General features: G+C 44.1%; 1 protein-coding gene across 1 annotated transcript; it reads right to left on the bottom strand.

The window, feature by feature from the left end:
- Positions 1-3,521: 3,521 nt before the first annotated feature.
- irx6a (iroquois homeobox 6a) lies at positions 3,522-7,388 on the bottom strand (the record flags this gene model as incomplete). Its single annotated transcript, XM_083690968.1, has 6 exons — positions 3,522-3,628; positions 4,018-4,680; positions 4,940-5,235; positions 5,543-5,652; positions 6,210-6,470; positions 7,323-7,388. 6 exons carry the CDS (start codon positions 7,386-7,388, stop codon positions 3,522-3,524), a joined length of 1,503 nt encoding a protein of 500 aa, XP_083547094.1.
- Between the last annotated feature and the right edge of the window lie 13,049 nt (positions 7,389-20,437).

Raw genomic sequence — 20,437 nt, 5'->3', positions numbered from 1 at the left:
ATACTGGTAATTATTTTGTCAAGTCTGTTGCATGGTTTAGCTGCGTGTACAACAGTATGTAAGACACACTAATTGATCTATTAGCTGTCTTAGACAGACGGTTGGATGACTTGAGTCTATGCCATTATCCACGGTTTCCCCCAGGTAGTGCCATGGTGGTAATCCCATTGCACATGCATCATTACCTTCAATAATGTTTGGCAGCTTTTCTTTACAACCTCGTTTTAATTAACTTGGCTCTAAATATTTAATACACATCCTACATCTTAATGTATAGGGATCCCGCAGACATATGTCCTTGGTAAGTGGTATAGGTATTATTGAACCAGACAAGGCAGAACCTCTTATGTCCCCCGCACATAAATAGATGCATCTTGTTTTGTGGTAGCCAGCTAGGTCTGTAAGAATTCATAATGAGGAAAAACCATAGGCCAAGCGCGGTACAGATCTGGCTTCCATGACGTTGCCAACATATGACGCAGTATCATCTTGGCACAATGAATTTGCAAATCCCATTTGAACCCATTTTTCATTTAATATTAATACCCGGCTCTTAAATGATTTTCCCTGTTATTCGCCATCATGCCCGGCTCTGATTTTTTAATCAAAACAGTATTCAGAATATGATTCCCCAAGATTATATTTAGGGAGATTTGCGGAAACATATCTCGCCTGCAGGACAGATTGCATTCAAATGCTGATCTGGATGGATAATCTGAAATCACGGTCGGTTGACCTTTAATAAAAGAGAACCATCACATAACTGGCGATGTTCATCACGCCACCTTAATTTAATGTGGCCACATGGGCATTATATAGTCCCTTTTATTTTGTATTTATTTTTATTTAATTTATATAAAGCAGTTCTTTTAAAACTCCCATTTTACCTCACATCGTTGCTTGTAGGGCAGACACGCTCTAAACCAGGTCCCAAGCTTGGCTCACCCTCAAAGTTCCACGCGTTTCGTTTGAACTAGGTAAATCAGCCTTTAGTAGACTACTTGGACCTTGTGTCACTTGGTCAGGTTAAGTGACCTTGATAAATGATCTAATATAATCGGAAAAAACATCAACCACATTGTGACTTTGCCTACACATTTTGGGGGAAATAACAGTGCCAACTGATGATTGAATTAGTTGTAAATGCGAAGTCCTTCACTGTTACCATCGCATAATCGTATACGATACATCACATAGAGCAGAAGAGACGGGGGTGATATACTATTATTATTGTCATCATCTGTGTCATATAGATATTCCCTGGGGATTTCCCCTGGCCCTTCGCAGTCTCGACGCATGCTTGACTGAAGGGTCCTTCATCGGCCAAGCGCGCAGGTTGACCAGGGCGCCTTTGAGTAGACCTAATACAAGACCTAATACTCCTATTACAAGCTTTAATCTCCAAAATCCGACCTGAAATAACGTTTATCTTTTGGTAGCTTAATTTGCACAGCTCTAAGCTGTGGGACATTCGCAGCAGGTTGCATCGTTTTTTGAGTTCATGAGGTAGGCCAGTCTTTTCGGCCCTCTAATATTAGGATTCATCTCAGAAAGTAGGACTAACTTCGTGCTATGCATCAGTGATGTTTAACACCCTCCACTAGGCCTATACTATGAATGTCTTTTGAGGAAAACGAGGACTACACAGTATTTGGAAACCATGCACGCACTTTTCCTTGCCCGTCATGTAGACCTGACCTCTATAGGCCTAGACAACCTGTTGTTTAAAAAAAAAAAAAAAGATTCAGAAGGCAATGCAAATAATGTTAGTCGTTTTATGCAAAATAATCCATATACTATTACAGCACTGTTGAAAATTTATCAGGTAATAGAATGGACTATAGGCAAAAACGGTCAAATACGTGTTGCCCACATAAACCATGTGAATTTCCCTTTTTGGCTGGATCCTACAAATGACCTTTTAATTAATACAAGTATTAAGTTATTGCAGCGGCTCCCTACACAAGGGACAAAGCAGCATTCATACCGTATTCCTGCCTCGTTGGCTGCCTGAACAGTAACAAAGTGTTTGATGCCAGTACTGATTAGGTAAGGACAATGAAGAGATGATGTCCCCTTTCTTCCCAGCCTTGTAAAGTTCATTCACGTACTCTACTGAATTATGACCTTCGAACAATGTTCCCGTTTTATGCGCAGAGTCAAAGAAGATGAACTTTGATCAAGTGCACAGCCTCAAATGCTTCAATTGGCCGATTGAATGTTAATCTGGAAATCACGACGCAGAAACGGGGGTCTTGAAAAAATGCATTCTTATAAAATATTTCATGAATGGCAAACACAGAATAAGCTCACAATGTCTTTGATGAACACAACACAAGTTCTCCAGGTTGACACGCTATATTACTCCATACAGTATCCAGTCCTTTAGCGAAGAGAAAGACCAACAACAAGCGAAGCATCTGTCCCTTAAATCTGGCATAAAAAGCACATGACCACAGTTGAAACATAATACAAACATGTAACAAAATATTGAAAGGACAAATACGAAATAAATATTCAGACGAGGAATCAAATAATAAATACACAAATAAATAAGATTACTACACTACGATTGCCCATTGCATACATATGAATTGACCGTCAGTTCTCATACCGTTGCATTTGAAAGTCTTGCATAAAGTTATCAACACCATAAAAACAACATTGTGCAAAATTATGGCTGCTTCCACAGTTTCGACAAAGGGTCAACTTTCACTGCGGTAGCGCCACCGCATATAGTCCCCAGGTGTCAGGTACTGTAGGATGTTCGTCTCATCCCATGTCCTTAGTGCATAATATCAGCTAAATAAATCTCCCACTGTTTATTGTCTGTGTATCCATCAACCTGAAGGGATGAGAAAAAAAATGAGGGTCAAATTATTATTACATTATTGCATTATGTCAGTAATAAGAATGTGGAAATGTGGAAGCAGGACAACTTCTTTCAAAATTGTAATAAAGATTCACACTGACATCAACTTTGCATCATGGAGATTTAAGGAGGGCTGGGTTAGGGAAATATCCTTTACCTAAACCGATTGCCGACTTTAAGATTAATGTTTTGTCTACTAATAATGTCCAATTTATGTGAATCAAGAACATGTGGTTAAAAAGCTAACTTTAGATCAATAACATTAACATCTAAATCCACTTGAATGTACGGTAGACTGAAATATGGCAATCGACAGGTAATCTAATCACATATAGGCCGTATCATTTTATACACAAGATCACATCTATAATACCATCAACCTGAGTGTTGGTATTCAGAAATTTCAGCACAACCCATGTAATCCAAATGATTGGATTACTAACAGATGATGGTTAGTAATTGAAGAATTGAAGTGTACTAAAAGTTAAGTTGTCTCTGACGGTATTTGTGTGTGTGTGTGTGTGTGTGTGTGTGTGTGTGTGTGTGTGTGTGTGTGTGTGTGTGTTTGTGTGTGTGCATGCGTTTGTGTGTGTGTGTCTGTGTGCATGCGCACAATTCTCCTGTGTCATTGCTCAGTGGCTCACCTGCCTCACCTCTTCATCACAGGTCTGAAGGCGGTGACCTTGTCATCCTGCAGAGTCACACATGTGTCACTGAGTTCTGATGGCTCTGTCTCCGCCTTCCCACTTGAGAATCCTACAGACAACAGGACGAACCACAGTCTAAGAAACATGATGCAGCCAGTCATACCTCGGTCTAATAACGATGGCCTCCGTCAAACGCTATGTGTCCTAGTGCGCTGTGTTTCCATTCAGTGAATACATTTTTGAAAATACCGAGTGTTCGTTGATAAAAAAATAAATAAAAAATAAATAAAAACAATTTCAGTTCTATGCTAAACTTGATCATTTCCCAACCGTTTTTTCGTGCAACTGAATGCTACGGTGAAACAATCGATTTTTCAATTCTGATACACTTCGTGGGCCAACACATCATGACAAATTAAATGGGGCCCCACTAAAAGTATCTGTACATGGCAGGCTCTGGTGGGATGTGTGTATGAGGGGGGGGTCATCTTCACATACCTTCAATGGTGGAGTACTGGCACGTCTCAGAAAGCGTAGGGTAGGAGGAGCAGTGCAGTTGAAGGGCCTTGTGACTGTAGCTGCCAGCTTGAGAAACACTGCCGTACACTTTTGAGTGCAACGGCCCCTCTTGAAAGGGGTTCTCTGCGTTGGACATGTTTATAGGATCCTGAAGGCTCCTGAGGTTCCCACACTGTCCGCTCCCGGTCACCGGGAGCCTGGCGCTCTGCAGCTGGCAGTCCCCGGCCGTGCTCCCGGTCCGCAGCTCGGCGCTGTGGTGAGGCCCTAAGATGACCCCTGTGGCCGCTGTACGCGCCAGAGACCAGATCCGGGGCTTGTCTGACACCTCGAAATGGGACAGGGACACGGTGCCCGTGGGGACAGTTGAGGAGGGGGTCTTGGACACCATGGGATCCAGGAAGTCCGAGGATAGAGCGGCCACACTCTTGAGGCCGCAGGGGAAGGGGTGGAAGCTGTGGGCCAGGGAGAGCTCCGAGCTGCAGTCTCTCTTTGGAGGAGCCCTGGACATGGCCCTCTGGAGATGCTCATGCTCCTCCGCGGCCACCTTCTCACAGTCACTGTCCAGTTTGTCACCGTCCTCCTCGTCCATGTCCTCCAGGTCACTCAGACGAAGGTCCTTTTCCTCCTTGCAGTCGCTGGAGTCTGAATGACAAGATACACAAATACACATGGAGCATTAGAGATGTGAAGTTATGAAGCAGAAGATACAGGTTAGCGATTATACTACAGTATAAGCAGCTGATGTTTGTCATTTTAGATCATGTGTGTAGCTTGCGGGACCAAGTCCAGTACAATATATATACTGAATGAATCTTAGAGGGTTTTAGAAGAATCTATTCTGCTGGCATACAATACGTTTTTCAATGTTTACACTATTCGTTGGCAGGAGGAGGATGAGTACCTTTGGTGACACAGTCCTGATCACTCTTATCTAGGTCATCCTTGCTGTCGTCCCCGGCCTTGTTCTTTGGTGACCAGGTCATCTTGTTCTCCTTCTTTAGCCTCCTCCTGGCGTTGGCAAACCAGGTGGACACTTGGGTGAGGGTCATTTTGGTGATGATGGCCAGCATGATTTTCTCCCCCTTGGTGGGGTAAGGGTTTTTCCGGTGCTCGTACAACCACGTTTTGAGGGTACTTGTGGTCTCCCGGGTGGCGTTCTTCCTTCTGGCTGAGCCATTAAAGTCCACAGTCCCATACCTGTCAGCAGACATGGTCGCCATTAGCACCATTAGCAACAAAATACCTCATAAACTATTCACTCTCAGATCCCCCCTGCACCCCTGGAGTGTTGACTGAAATATATACAGCTCTGTTCTAGGCAGATGGAGTTTGATTGTGATGTGTGCTATGGAAGTGGCATGTTCCCAGAATGAAGTGAGAATTACAATAATGTCCATTACTACTCAGATGTATGACAGGGCTCTATAATGCGTTATGGCAGGGTTGTTTAACCTAAAGAGAAGCACTGAACCAATATAAAACAGATAGAAAATGTCCACTATACCTGTCATATTGGTACTGGCCCAGTGAGTGGTCATAAGGGTAGTAAGCAGCCGGCTGGGTTATCCCAGAATGTATAGTGCCGGTGCCGTCCTTAATTTCGTACTGTGGATTCTGTTAAAAAAGCATATGTACAAGTTATTAAATGTTTATGAAACAAGATATCAGTCTAATATTATTGATGTTTATGTTATGAATTTGACCTCTGTCCTCTTTGCTGTGTCTAATAAAATGGCATAGGCTGTATCTTTCAGTTTCAACAAGGAAGTTAAATGACAAATTATTAGGCTTGTTCATTGCCTCTCAATAACGAGATAGGTAACTTGTCACCAGTTCCATAATTCGATTTATTTTATTTGTAAAACTTTTTTGTATCTGTCTTTTTTTATGTTTCCAAATATTTGACTCCTTCATCATATAAATTAGGCTAGTAAGTATTGGGCTGCTCTATTTCCCAAAGATAAATTGATGAACATGAAAGGCTACACTGAATAAAAGTTTAAACTCTGAATTCGACTCAGTGATCACATCCTCCGCTATTTGAGTTCAAAGATATTTCAAGGACACATTTTTTTTCAACTTTCAAAACACAGTGATAAGAATTGATCAAGACCCAGCTTGATCGATGGAGCGGAGACCCCTGCTGCATTATCAGATTAAACGGCACGTACCAGCGTTGAGTAGATAGCGGAGGGGTCGGTGCTGTAGGGAAAGTAGTTGGCATAGTTCTGGCTGGCGGCGGCCGCGGCTGCGTAGGGCGAGCTGTACATCCCTAGTGCCGCGTTGAGCTCTGTCCGTGTGCTTGCCAGGAGACGGTTCTCGTAGGATGGGCAGCAGAAGGACGCGGCAGTCTGGGACCCGCTTGTCCCGTCAGAGACCGACCTGGAAATCGAATCGCAGCAAGTCGTACTGGGGTTTGCCGACACGAAAAACTGCATGAAAAGAATTGTGGATAGACATGTCATTCGCGCGTGCCGCGTGAGCTCTTAGCTTGATATAATCAATTTCATAGGCTAGTACTTTAAGATAAAGGACACTCAGGTAAGCTTAAGAATAGATCAAAGCGTGTTGTGTACCTTCATAAATTCATTTCAGGATCGCATTTGACAACATACTCTGGTATGAATGCATTGGCTATAACATTTTGGGAATCCTACAGTACATAAGATATTTGCCTTCAGGGAAAAGTTAAACTATATACATTCAATTCCATATTACATTTAGATACGAGTAGTGGGTGGAAAAACTAAATGTTGTGGCACAACTTTGACTGAAAACTTTTGTAATTCAAACGAAGTTCATGGTGAACTTTCGTCGCATAGCCTACATATTGTCCAGCTGTCACCAAACACCGATGCAAAATATAAATCACTAACCTGTATCAATCCCTCTAACAATAATAATGATATTAATTGTTGAATAAGATTCCAGAGATCTTAAGTGACTTCAATAAAAAAAGTTTGGGACATTCACACTTACAGTATCCTCACTGCGTAATTACACCTTATACTATAGGTAGCTTAATATAAACGTTCTTTGTCACATCAGAACACACGTGAGATCATTTATAATTCAAAGTAATTGGACATGTGTTCATGTATATCGATATTTTGATTCAACAAAACATCACATGGAAAAAGCTGTCAATATTTGTTCAGCTGCTATTCGGTGCTCCATCTAAATTACACAGTGAGCAGTTCAACAAGGTATTGAAAAATAACATTGCATTACCTTTATATTAAAATATAAAAGTTGAGAGAAAAATGCCTATGATATTTTCTTACCTGTGAAGTTGCATTGTAAGGATATCCAAGCTGGGAGAAAGACATAGCTGCTTCTTTTGTTACCATCAGCAATATTCTTCACCCTTGATCGATTGTAACCAATTCTACTTCAAATCCACCGTCTTACATTCATTTCCACGCACGGCCTTTCGCTCAATAATAGATGATTGCACTTAGGAGGGAGAGCTGAAGCTGTAACCAGCTGCAGATAGTTTTATATGAATGAATAATCCCCCAAAGGAAATGATAAGAAAATGAAATTAAGCGTCATTGAGTACTAAATTGTTGTTGTGTTAGCTGAAGAAGGCTTAAAGGATAACGTAAGACTTGCAAGATATGGACTCTGCGTGTGCTATTATTTGTGCCTCTATAGTTCTTTAGCATTCAGCCATGCAAGGGTATCAGTGTGACGTCATTGTAATCCCGGAACGACAGGACAGCAAGGATAGAATAATGTCTTTGCCAATCACATCTAACATCGGGTTTTCTTAAGGTACTCTGTGCACACCCATGCCCAATTGGCTTTGTGCTATAGGCTTCTTTACTGATTAACTAATAAAGGGTATACAATGGTTTATTTTTGACACAGTTATTAAATTGACACATAGTGTATGGCTCATGTTGAATAGCCTATGTCGCTTAGGATATGTCTAAATATTGGATAATACAAACCAAGTGATACCAATAATATATCTTCATTATTATACTTTGTTGTGGCTTATATAGACTACTGTAACTAAATCCCTCAGTATTGCTTTAGTTGATAGGCCTATGATTCTGTCATTATTATTGTTAATCAATATCTTGATCAAAAGAAAAACGGCTGATTTGAGAAACACACCTCATTGTGTTAAATTGAAAAGAATCAATATATCCACAAATAAATATCTTCATTTGAAGATATTGAATCACTCTTTTATTTACACTGTTGGGATAGGCGTTGGTGAACTAAGTGAGCACTTCGGAAACGCTAAAGGGTGGTCTGGACTAACACGTTTTTACGACCTCTGTTCGTCTCTGTCTGTCCGGCCAGAGGTCCAACCCCGAGTTAATGACGATGATGTTCCCATCTTTCTCTATTAGAGCGAGGGGCAGTCACAGCGGGAACGGATGGAAGGGGTTTGGCAGGTCAATAGACGAGTGATTGATGCGTGCCTGGAGACCTACGTGACCATTACGCGTAATGCGTAATTGCATCAATTAACAAATGGATACATGCCCTTGTTTAACCAGCGAGTTACATAGTGAAAATATGCCTTTGAGGTGAAATCCGAAGAGCTGTGTGGAAAAAAAAAGTGGAAACCCTGCTCTCAAGTCTAATTAAATACCAGTGGAAGGGGGCGACGAGAATTGCATTTTAATTGAATGATGCTCACTTGAAAGATGTGGAAGAAATAACGCTCCCTCGCTGTGAATAAAAGGAGGAATAATTTGGGTTTATTAGATTAGCAGTTCAGCGTTCATGAATTCCTCTGTCTTTCTCCCACTCAACTCACGCAATTTGCAATGCAATGCAATGCAACTCTCTCATGCGCGCGCGCTCGGGCACACACACACACACACACACACACACACACAATTAATTTGATTTAAATTAGCCTACAGCTATTTTATTTTGACAATAACGGCAGTGACTGCTACGGTCACCACAATGCGCTCCATTTCCTCTATCCTCGATTTGAACGTAGTCAAGGTTGATATTACCACGGTATATTTCAAAATTCGCGTCAAGTCCCCGGAGACACATCTGCGATTACAGGCTTTCTCTTCGAGTGGCGCCAGAGAGCCGCGAGTAGGCTAAAGACGGAATCCTGCCTTCGGAGATCCACCGTGGAGATAAGGTGGGCACACTGGTCGAGAGCATAGCTGCCCATGTAGTGTAAAGAGGTGGCGGGAGTGGTCACTCTTACCTGGCTGCACGGTGGCTGATGTTGGGCTCTGACCGTTGAGACGGGACGTCAGTGCCCCACACGGTAGCAATGGTAGAGCTGTGACGGAGAGCGATCCACTATGGGAAGAACCAACATTATGTTTTGTTTTGTTTAAAGCTAAATTGTTTTTCATCACGTGTATTTTACTACTAGCACAGTCACTTCTAAGTAGCCTGAAAAAGACAAACATTACATTTTAACTCAGATTTGTGTTTCATAAGGTACTTGACTAGTGAGACTAGTTGCTGAATCCTGGATACAACACTAGGATTATTATTCCTTTATACAAGATATAAGATATAGGTGTATGGGAGAAAGTCGGAACAAGTTAAGTGTGATTGCTTTCCTGTGGCCTGTGCTTTCCACAAGGGCATGCATGAAGGCCCAAGTGCATATGGACAGACTCATGCATAATGCATGCACAGCAGTCAGTGTAGATCCTACAGAATCAAGCCCAAATGAACACTAATTGTAAAGGCAGACCTAACTGACTAGTTTGCACTGAAATACTGCACACCCCACACTCCATATGCCCCAATGCTTTACAGTAAGTGTGTTTTGCATGTTTGTAAGAATGTCTATATCCCCATCATGGCCATGCCCCACCTGTAATGACATTTTGGAATTTACAAAAATTCAAAACACAAAACATGAGTTGTTGAAGCTTTAATAAGAGCCATACGTCCGTCTTTCCTGTCTCAACTGATGTAAAGCACCCTACTGTAAGTAGTTCAAATGAGCAATTAACACAAACCTCTTCACTCTTCAAGTAAGGCGCTGTCTCTATGGTACTGTAGAATGGTTTAATATCCACCTTTAGATATTTCCACCATTTAGATATTTAGTGCATGGATGAATCCCTAACATGTCCATGGCAGCATTTATGCCGAGGATAGTTATTCCGGCTATGTCCCAGTGGTTTCCAGTGTGTTGGGAGTTCTACTCTACCGTTAGGAGCAGGGGGAGGGAGAAGCCTAATGCCCACACCCTGGAAAGGTTAAGTCAACGCAGGGGAGGCTACAGCATAGCTCCAAGCCGTATTCTATCACCTAATACCTATATTATGCTGATTTAATGAAGCGCACAAAGCTTTGCTGGTTTTTCATAAGATATATCAGGGTTTTGATGAAATGATAATAAGGCGAGACAGACAGAGAGATGGAGGGAGAACGGGGGGTGGGGGGGTGGGGGGGAGGGGGTAGGCAGAGACGTAGAGGTGAGCAATCTCATTAAGCTAGATTGATATATCCCAATGAATCCACACAAGCTTGTGATCCTGAATTATTACACACATCCTCCTCGTTCAGGGTGTGTTATTATTAGCGCTGCTAAATTATCCAAAATGGATAGAAAGTAATAAATATTCTAATGAGAGGTACTCAAATGATCACGGGTGTGGTCCCGCCAGTGCCCGGTTAAATCTAAAACAAACATCTTGAGGGGCTGGTGGATAATCTGACCACCACAGGGGGAGACATGACATCTTTATCAAGCGTAGTTATGTGGCCGAAGATGTTACTATTGTGGTTATTTCAATAAAGCAACAAGAAAGAAAGAAAATATGGAAGAAACATGTTTACTTTACACTTTTCCTAGGCTCATATTGACACGAATGACCCCGGTCCAGCAGTTATATTGTATATGACACTGTGTTGTTCCAACTCCCCAGCCCTGTTGTAGATGCACAGTCCAGCCCCAGGGCAGAGCACCAGCGTGGACCACTCACCGACCCACTCTACCCCTGCGCTGCTCACCACCCTGGGAGGAGACTCCTGCACCTGAACTCTGCCAGAGGAACATTACTTTGGAGGGGAAGCCATGTTGTGTAAAATGACTGACCCCAGCACAGTTTGGAATGCGGTTTTGTATAGATTTGGAGTAGTAGCAGTAGTCTAGTCATGCTGAAGTCAGATGAACTCCAGGAGTATCCACTCACTGATGATATACTATAGAGCACTGCACATCCCTGTGGACTGTGTCGCTGCTCTGGTACTCCTGGTACTCCTGGGAGTGTGTGTGTGTGTGTGTGTGTGTGTGTGTGTGTGTGTGTGTGTGTGTGTGTGTGTGTGTGCATGTGCGTGCATGCTTGCGTGAGTGTAGATGTGTGTGTGTGTGTGTGTGTGGAGTCTGTGCTGGCAGAGGCCCCTGGAGGCTGTGCTGTAAAGCTATCATCAGTGGTGGTGTCAGGGATTTGTAGCTTGTCACTGAGAGAGAGAGCACTGGCAGTGACTCTGGGAAATAACTGCTTATAGAGAGACTTGCTCTGTGTGTGTGTGTGTGTGTGTGTGTGCGTCTGACTGTGTGTCTACATGGGGTGATTGTGTGGGTTGAGCGTAGGTACATCTTACTTCTCATGGCCCTTGGCTGTGTCTACATGTTTTTGTTTGCAAAGGGTGTACTGGGTGTGTCAAAGCTTCTGTGGTAACATTGTCTGTTTGTGTGTGTGTATGTGTGTGTTTGTGTGTGTGTGTGTGTGTGTCTCTGTGTGCGGGTGTTAACGTTCATGTCAGGGCACGCATTTGTTCAAATATGTATTTTGGTCCACACCGTGTGTGTGTGTGTGTCTTTGTTTGCCATGTGTGCATCTCTGTTACTATCCATATGTTTGTGTATGTGTGTGTGGTCTCTTTCAAGATGGCTGCAGGCTCCAGTGTGGACCCCCCCCCCTCCCCCCTAAGGCAGAGGGCCAGCAGACAACAGCAGCATCAGGGTCCATCTCTGTGGCCCACAGAGGAAGGGAGACGTTTCTCATTACTGTCACTCCAATTACCAGACTCAGCACAGCCACCGCTGTCAACGCTGTAGAAGGAATGTTACACATTAGCAAGGCTACAATTTTTTTTTTTTTACCCTGATGAATATCAGTCTTTCTGAGGATCAGCGGTGCTTGATAAACTGTATGCAAAGAATCAACAGTATTGTACTGTACCTGAAGTGTTATATCTATACTAGTTTCTGTACTATAAGTTTACAGCATTTACAACCAACACGAACATTAGCATCCATAGCATCGCAAATAGTGTTCTCATCATTAAATGTGTTTATAGCTATCCTCTCAAAGGTCTCCCAGGGTGTAGAGTACTACAATATGGATCCTGTCTCATCTCCCTTTGAGGGTGAATACGCCCAAATCAAACTTGGAGGGACGAGTTGCGCCCCTCTGTCTACAATGTTAATGAAAGGAAAGTGTTTGAAAGTAAGCAGCTTATTTTCGTGGGATTTACAATGTTTCATGTTGCGTTACAACAAAGTGATGTATTAATCTCATATGAATTATAATGAAACACTACATCAAAATTCATTCAAATCATTACAGCACCGTTTAACAACAACCCCAAAATGGTGGCAGCTAGTTTTAAGAATTTATAAAAAAAAAAAAAAAAGAAAGTGTGGTCTTTTTTTTTCCAAAACACTTTCATTTACAGTGTAAGTTAAAACAGGAATGTGATGAGTGGGGTAAGCAGAGGACTCTCTCCAACCAAGAGGATTGTGTAGTCTGGGCCGGGTCCTATGGGCCTGACTGTCTGTGCCTACTGAACTCCCTCTCTGTGGCTTCCTCCGCTCCACAGAGAGAGAGAGAGACTGGACACATCTGGAGTTGGTTGACGGTGGTTAAGTGAGAAGTGATGCCAATACAAATAGCTTTGCTTGATGTTTGTTTGCATAAATTGTTTTGAAAGGCTTCACCAGGAGTTTTTGGGCGGATTACGAAGGAAAGCAGGGTGCCGACGGAGGAGGAATAATCCTCACTGAGCTTGACAGTTAGAAATATTGTTAAGAGTTTCTGGTTCCTGGAAGAGTGGACCATGAACTCGTCAGAGGGAGCCGTGTGGGTGTGACTGTAAGACAGTGGGTTCCTCTCTCTCTTCCCGTACAGCGAAGCAGTGTCGGATCCAATAACATCAGAAAAGTACTTTTAACACATGCTAGAGAAAAGCTCAGGGCCCTATGCGATGTTGGGAAAAAAAAGTTGACGTCCCTGCCTATCTCCTTTCATTGCGTTCCTATAGGTTAAGGAAACACCAAAGGAAAAGGAAAATGCGTAGTTGTGTAGTGATGTGACTTAGGCTTGTGTTACACAGAGGGAGATTTATCTTCCATTATCACACGCACATTTTTTGTTTTCCGCTGCGGTATCGAAAAAAAGCATAAAAGCGACCAATTGGTAGTCATCATCACTTAGGTTTGGTTGTTCTACAGGTCTGACAAAATTGACCTGACCACTTTCATGTGCAGGTAAGTGTGCTGGCTCGGGGCTAACTGGTACCATACGGGGGTCCTGTGGAAGTCTATGCAAACGCCCACGCCCAGCCCCCAAGGCCAGGGAACCCAGCCACATCCCCGCAGGATGAAACAGCATTTCCACCAATGACAGTTCAATCGCCCACGTCTCTGGTCCTCATTTGCTGCACACAGGCTCTGGAGGTCCCTCCACGGTCGGCTCCCAATTCGATCCAGATGGCTCCTAAAAATATTCTCCCTCCGCACGTTCGTCTTCCTCTCCGGCTCCTCTCCACATCATGTCAACCCCACAGAACTTAATGATGCTTTATTTCCATGTTCTCCGACAAAAACCTAACGTCCCAGCCCTTGTTCCCTTAAGCTAATGGGCCTGGTCTTTACCCACTTGGGCCTGACAAGATCACTACTACAGTACTCCTGCAAGACAATTTGATCTGTTCCTTTGTCTGGGGTTTAGATCATGGTTGACATCTGGGATGAGCTAATCATACAGTAAGTCCTGTACTCAATTGGAAAGATTGTTCTTTATTATTCTTTTTTTTTATACTTGTACTGTGTCGATACAGTTTTATTGCTTCTAAAATAGTCACTCATGCTCTCAATTGAGGCAAACGTGCGAACTTCTTGCCATGAAATGGCCCCCGTCTCCATGTAAACTTCTCAACCTAACTGTGTCTAGCTTGAGGTTGCAGTGAGAAAAGGGCCAGTTCTGTCTAATATTGAACAGAACACTGGCATGGCCTTACTCTAATGAAATCCAGCAGGAATGTCACACACTCTTCTCAGAACAATCTTATGCATTTTTGTGTTTTTTTTTGGTAATTTTGTTTCAGTTTCTTTTTTTTCCCCATTTGAATCACATGCACTATCGACAACAAGGCCTGACCAGAGTTATTTTCCTCTCTCTCCGTTGCGAAATCTGGATCTACCTAAAAGTAGGGGCTCCTTTAAATCCACTCGACTTAAAAGCAGATGTTACATAGCTGCCAACATCAAAAGATCTTGTTAAATGTACAAAAGGTGAAATCATATACCTTTGATTGCCACGGTTGCTTGTTATTGTAAACTACCTCTGAACATTGTAGCAGCCTGAACTTTGACCCCAAGGCTCATGGTGAATACATCATCAGATTTCAAAACCAGTTTCAACTTTTGGTTGGTAGTGCTAATTTCTGATTTTCAGATTGTCAAGCTTACTTTGCAGAGACCACTGGGGCTGGATCAGGTCTCAGAGGGCCCCATGCTTGTATTTAGAAGGGCTGCTTACAAATAAGAGGGGGTCTCCTTGAAATGCAATACTGTTGCATTTCAAGATGTTTTTTTTTTCTGTTCAAGATGTTTTTCCCCCTCTTGAGGTATAGATACCCACTTTGTAGACATTTTGTCCATTTATGTCGATTTATCTCAAGGTTACTCAGAGAAATCTTAGTAGAGGGAAGGGGGAGGCGGAGAGAGGAAGAGAGAGAGAGAAAGAGAGAGAGAGAGAGAGGGAGAGAGAGAGGAAGAGAGAGAGAGACAGACAGACAGAGAGAGAGAGGGAGAGAGGGGGAGGGCCAGCATTCCTTTCAAATATATGGTGAATGAAAGTCCTTCAACAAGTGTCATGTTTACCTTGCTCATGGGAAAACAAACCGCCACAGTCTTGAGTCAGAGGAGGTTGTAAAACACCTCTTTGGTAGGTACAGGGCTTAAATTCCAAGTGTCAAACACAGCAGTGTCACTCCAAGGTGTTGAGAGTAAACATATAGTGTTACCTTGAGGCTACTTAGGGGAGAAACATGCATGCTAGCAGACATGGCTTTAGAACTCACATCACTTGACAGACTAGAGTGACTGTTCTGCATATGAGCCTCACACATGATGGCCATCAGCAAGACCAAGTTACCGGCAGTGGAGACAGGAACCAGCTGTTAATGCACTGTGCTGTGTTCTGCACATGTTCCCCCCCCCACCCCGTGTGTATGTCTGATCTTACTGTACTGTACCATCGGCTTCATACTGTACTTGGCTGAGATTGATGCTCATGTTAGCTACAGTCTGTCAGCCCTCCTTGTTGGGCTGCTGTTGTTCAGTACTGCATGCCTGGATTGTGCGCGATGCACTGACTGTGTGTGTGTGTGTGTGTGTGTGTGTGTGTGTGTGTGTGTGTATGTATGTTTGTGTGTCTGTGTGTCTGTGTGTGTGTCAGGGGAGGCTGGTGGAGGTAGAAATTGGAAGGACAGCCTCATTGTAATGCATGAAATGGAGTGAGGATTGGTAGCAAACACATTACAATAAGCCCGTCCTCCGATTTCTACCTTGACAAGCCTCCCCTGTTGTGTGTGTGTGTGCATGCATGCGTGTGTGCGTGTGTGTATGTGTGTTGGTGGGGGGTTTGACCTCTGCCAATGTGAGTGCAAATGCAGTGGGAGAGCTGCACCACTGTGCGGTCCTCTAATCTGTTCACTTAGCCCCGGCTTTGGGGCTCGCCGCGCTCCACTTCATCTGAAGCTCCCTCATCACACACTCCTGGCAGTAACCTGACACAGCCTGGGCTCCGTGTGCATCCAGCCAGACTCCCCCTCTGTGTGCTCTTAGGCCGGCCTTGATTCAGTATATATTCTGTTTGGTTATTCAGTGTAGAGGCCAGAGTCAAGGCTGTGGCCATGAGTCTTGAGAGATACATTATCTATGGTAATTGTGAGCAGAATTGTCGTTCTATCGGATAAAAAATGTATAGTTTTTATTAATATTTACTTCTAAGATCATAGTCACTGTGTAACCTTTGGATTCAGTGGGTTCATGGGTTCACTAGGTAACTATAAACTATGGAACAGGGACAGACAAAGTTCTAAACCTCATCCGTCGTAGAAACACTGACCAGTGAGTTTCTGGCTGGTTTCATCACAGGGGGAATCAATTTGAAATCCCATTATTTCTGTCTGGTCTGCTGCGTGTTGCATGTCTAGCTTGTTCTGTGGGAAGGGAATTGCATCCCCGTCCAAACCCTCTAAAAACCCCATCTACGTGATGAATAAGTAAAGGGCAGTGCAATTCCAAAAGATGTAAAGATTTTCTTCGAGGACCGTGGCTCAAATCTCAGATTACAGAGCAACTCTTTGTTCGATGGTCTGATGCGAGCACTGAAGACGTACTGAAGGGACTAGATCCCAGCCAGTGAATTTTTTACGCAGAAGATAGGTTCGACAGTCCAAAGAAATCTACCAGCCCTAACTCCAACCCTCTTTAATTCATCAAAGCAGGCCTCTAAATGAAGGGCCCAGTTAAACTTTCATAGCAGCGTGAAACACGGGAAGAACTCTCATATTGGCTTGTCTGGGATTCCTGATGTTTTGAACATCCATCATCGAAGAACGGTCAATAATGGAGATAATCATGATCAATGGCTTCTCTGATATGGTTGGGTTAAGCCCTAATATCCCCAGGTTGGTTTCTCTGTTATTACAACACAGTTGTTTTCATGCCTTCAGATACAGAGCAAATCTTCAGATGTCCAACTGACAGCCGTCTGACCCAGGTATGTCAGCTCCAGAACCCAGAGGGCACACAGTCTGCATGGATGCCAAAAAAACATGTTTTTTCACCCACATTTACACAATAGCCTCAATTATTTAATCAATCTGACATTTTAGTCTCAATAAGATATGGAGGACTTCGATAACTAGCTTTTGTCTCCTTGTGCTTGGCTCAGAGGCAGTTTTTTAGACATGTTCTCAGTTTATATTAATATGATAGATCTCTTTGTTGATACTTTGACCTCACACTTTCAGTTGTCAGAAATGACAAGTAATGAAGTTTTGTGTGTTGCTGCCCCCGCTGGCCACACTGAAATTTTGAAAACATGCATATGCATATCCTTGTAAACAAACCAAATGTGTAATAGGCACATAAAGGCCAGTGTCCTACCTGACACCAGATTTCAGAAAACGCTTTGTTTGGACCAATTCAGCGCTCTTCACTGAACATTCTTCATCACGTGATCTGATTCCTTCACGGCTAATGATTTATCATGGCCGTTTAGCACTATTTTAAAGCTAAAATATACATACTGGACCTTTAAGGAAGCATGTATTTCTGTGAAGTCAAACCAACCAGATCATTGGAAAGGTCAACTGAAACCAAACACTCAGGGTAGGATTGATAGTGTTGTGATGGATGTATCTTTGTATCAAGTAAGCCTTTTGGGCTATTCTGTGTGTATGCGTGCATGCGTGTGTGTGTGTGTGTGTGTGTGTGTGCGTGTGACGGTGATGATGAGGTAGTTGGTGGAAAACCATCACTGGGGACAGAGCTGGGACTGCGGCTGAGACAGTAGCCTCATCGCCCCTGGCCCCCCTGTAGGGTCTGAGGGTCCTTGCCCGGGGGGCTTATCACTTCACACGCTACGCTGTCGCTTCCTGGACTCCCTGCCCCCACCCCTCCCCCTCCCGCCCCTCATCACGCCTCATCCGGCTGTCTGCATGCTGGTTTGGGGGCTCCCTCCAGGATGCAGGGTCTGTGTTCAGAGTAGAGTCAGATAGCACCCCTCTGATAACCTGCGCTAAGTGCTACCCCGCCAGCTGACACCAAGCAGATGTCCTCCTGACCCTATCTCCTTGGGAACAGGACACGGAACGGAAAAAGACAAGAGCTACTGTCAGCAATGGATGACTGCTGAGAAGGTGTGACACGATGCCTCTAAATACACACTCACACACACACACACTTACACACACACACACACACACACACACACACACACACACACACACACACACACACACACACACACACACACACACACACACACACACACACACACACACACACACACACACACACACTCGAACTGGAGAGATGACCAGTTCGGGGTTAAGAACAATCCATAGCCTTTTACTTTGTGGTTATTTGACCAATAGCGTTAGATGTGTAGATTCTTCTGCATCCATGACATACACCATTACATTGTTGTGAACCCTAACAAAGTGTTTTAAAGACATTTAGTCCCCCCCCCCCTAACCATTATTATGAACGTCAATGTCTTTTGAGGAGGAATGGCCGTCCCTTCTGCCCACCCTCCTCACACGACAGCCTCCTGGCGTGCAGATAGTAAGCAGTGGAGGTGTGTGTGTGTGTGTGTGTGTGGGGGGGGGGGGGTAGAAAGGACTTCACTGCTGCCACCTCATTACCATTCCAGCCCAGCGGTGAGAAGAGGAGGCTCGGCGCGTTCCCAATGCAGGTCACCCTCAGCAACCAGGAGATGTGTGGGGGGAAGAGGGGGACAGAGGGCAGCGTCCCCCCCCCGTCCCCCCCCTGACCCTGCACTTCCTCCTGGGAGATAGCTGGCCCTCTGCTTTCTGTCATGGTGTCCTCCACAATGGACCCCTGGGGCCTGCCTTTGTGGGAATCCAGCCTTCTTTCTCTCTCTCTCTCTCCCTCTCTCCACAAACCCCTGCTGCTCTCTCCTCCAGCCAGAGGGGAAGGAAAACAAGACCTAAAGGAAAGAGAGCTTCCTCTCCTCCACTCCTCTCCCCCCTTCTCCCCTCCTCTCTCTTCATTCCCCCTCCCCCACCTTCCCTTTCTCCCTCAGCTGGTCGATACCGTTAATTGGCCTTCTCCGTCACCGGTACATTGATTGCGGCCACTAATAAAACAGCTATTGATTGGCACTTTGTTTAACATTGGCCCGTGCGGTACGCCGTGCCCTCTAATGCTATTCTTACACCAACCTTTTCCTGTTTCCCCGTTTCTTAATGTCATAAATTATGTCAGTCGATTAGGGAGATTTTTCTGCCCCCCCCCCCCTTTTTTTGCCGAAATCGATGCTGGAACCCTTTGAAGAGATGGCCCATTAAAGACAGTGGTGAGGTCTCACAGGTACAGTCGGACTTATGAATGCACAGCATGGCATACGAGACTGAGCTGTCTGGGTCAACGTCCTGTTCCAAAGTCACTTCCTGCCTGCTCTCTGCCTGGCCACCTAACTCCTAAGATTTTAAAGCTGCGGGAACAATGACACTTGGTACACATGCTCAAGGTACGGTGGCTGGTGAGTGTCATTAAAACCACTTATCTGTTCATTGCAGAAACACATTTTTAACATAAACTCCAAATCTCTAGTTGTTTCAGTTGATGTTGCAATAAGGCAGAAAGTGACTGCGTGCTCCAGTACGTCTTACAGAATGATCCTAAAGCATTAGCAAGTCACTGGCAGGTCTCCTGGGCAAGATGGTGAAATCTGGAAATGAGCGTAAGTACCTCAGCACAAGATTTAATTATCGCCATTAAATATTCAATGATCAATAGAATTTGTTTTAGCCGATCAATAGGTGCCTGCGCTTGAGAAGGACAATGTGCATAAGTTGCTATTTGCATTTCAAAGTAGCTTGTGTCACGTGGCCCCATTGGAAATCCATACCATTTTGTACGGCTGTATTTCATATTTATCTGTTTTATCTCCTTATCGCTGACTGTTATTGATTCCACTCTCTTTATTTACTGCCTGGAAACTGCCCTAGGTTTAAAGTGTCAAAATGTTTTTAAGAAGCCGATACACCTCTGTCTCTCTCCCTCTCCCTCTCTCTCCCTCTCTCTCTCTCTCTCTCTCTCTCTCTCTCTCTCTCTCTCTCTCTCTCTCTCTCTCTCTCCCCACTTGGAAATTAAAACGTGTCATCTTCCCACCCGTACACAGCTCAGTGCTCACGGGGTGAATCTGCACATTATTCACATAGATATCTCAAAGGTGCCATGGGAATACGCCAAGCCACTTCAAAGCCAACCTAACCCCTTCAACGAGCCTTGTTCCCGTCGGAGTCCTATTTTGTTTACCTGCAGTACCTCTAATGGGTTGTTTTCCACTGTCTCTCGCATGTTTAGAAGCCACGTTTAGCCAGGTTCAAGCATATGCCACACACCCTCCTGCACACACCCTCCTGCTCACACCCTCCCGCACACACCCTCCCG

The sequence above is a fragment of the Argentina silus genome, assembly GCF_951799395.1.
Source record: "Argentina silus genome assembly, chromosome: 19".
Taxonomy (NCBI): domain Eukaryota; kingdom Metazoa; phylum Chordata; class Actinopteri; order Argentiniformes; family Argentinidae; genus Argentina; species Argentina silus.
The sequence above is the reverse complement of the archived record's forward strand: the minus strand, read 5'-3'. Positions and strand labels throughout refer to the sequence as shown.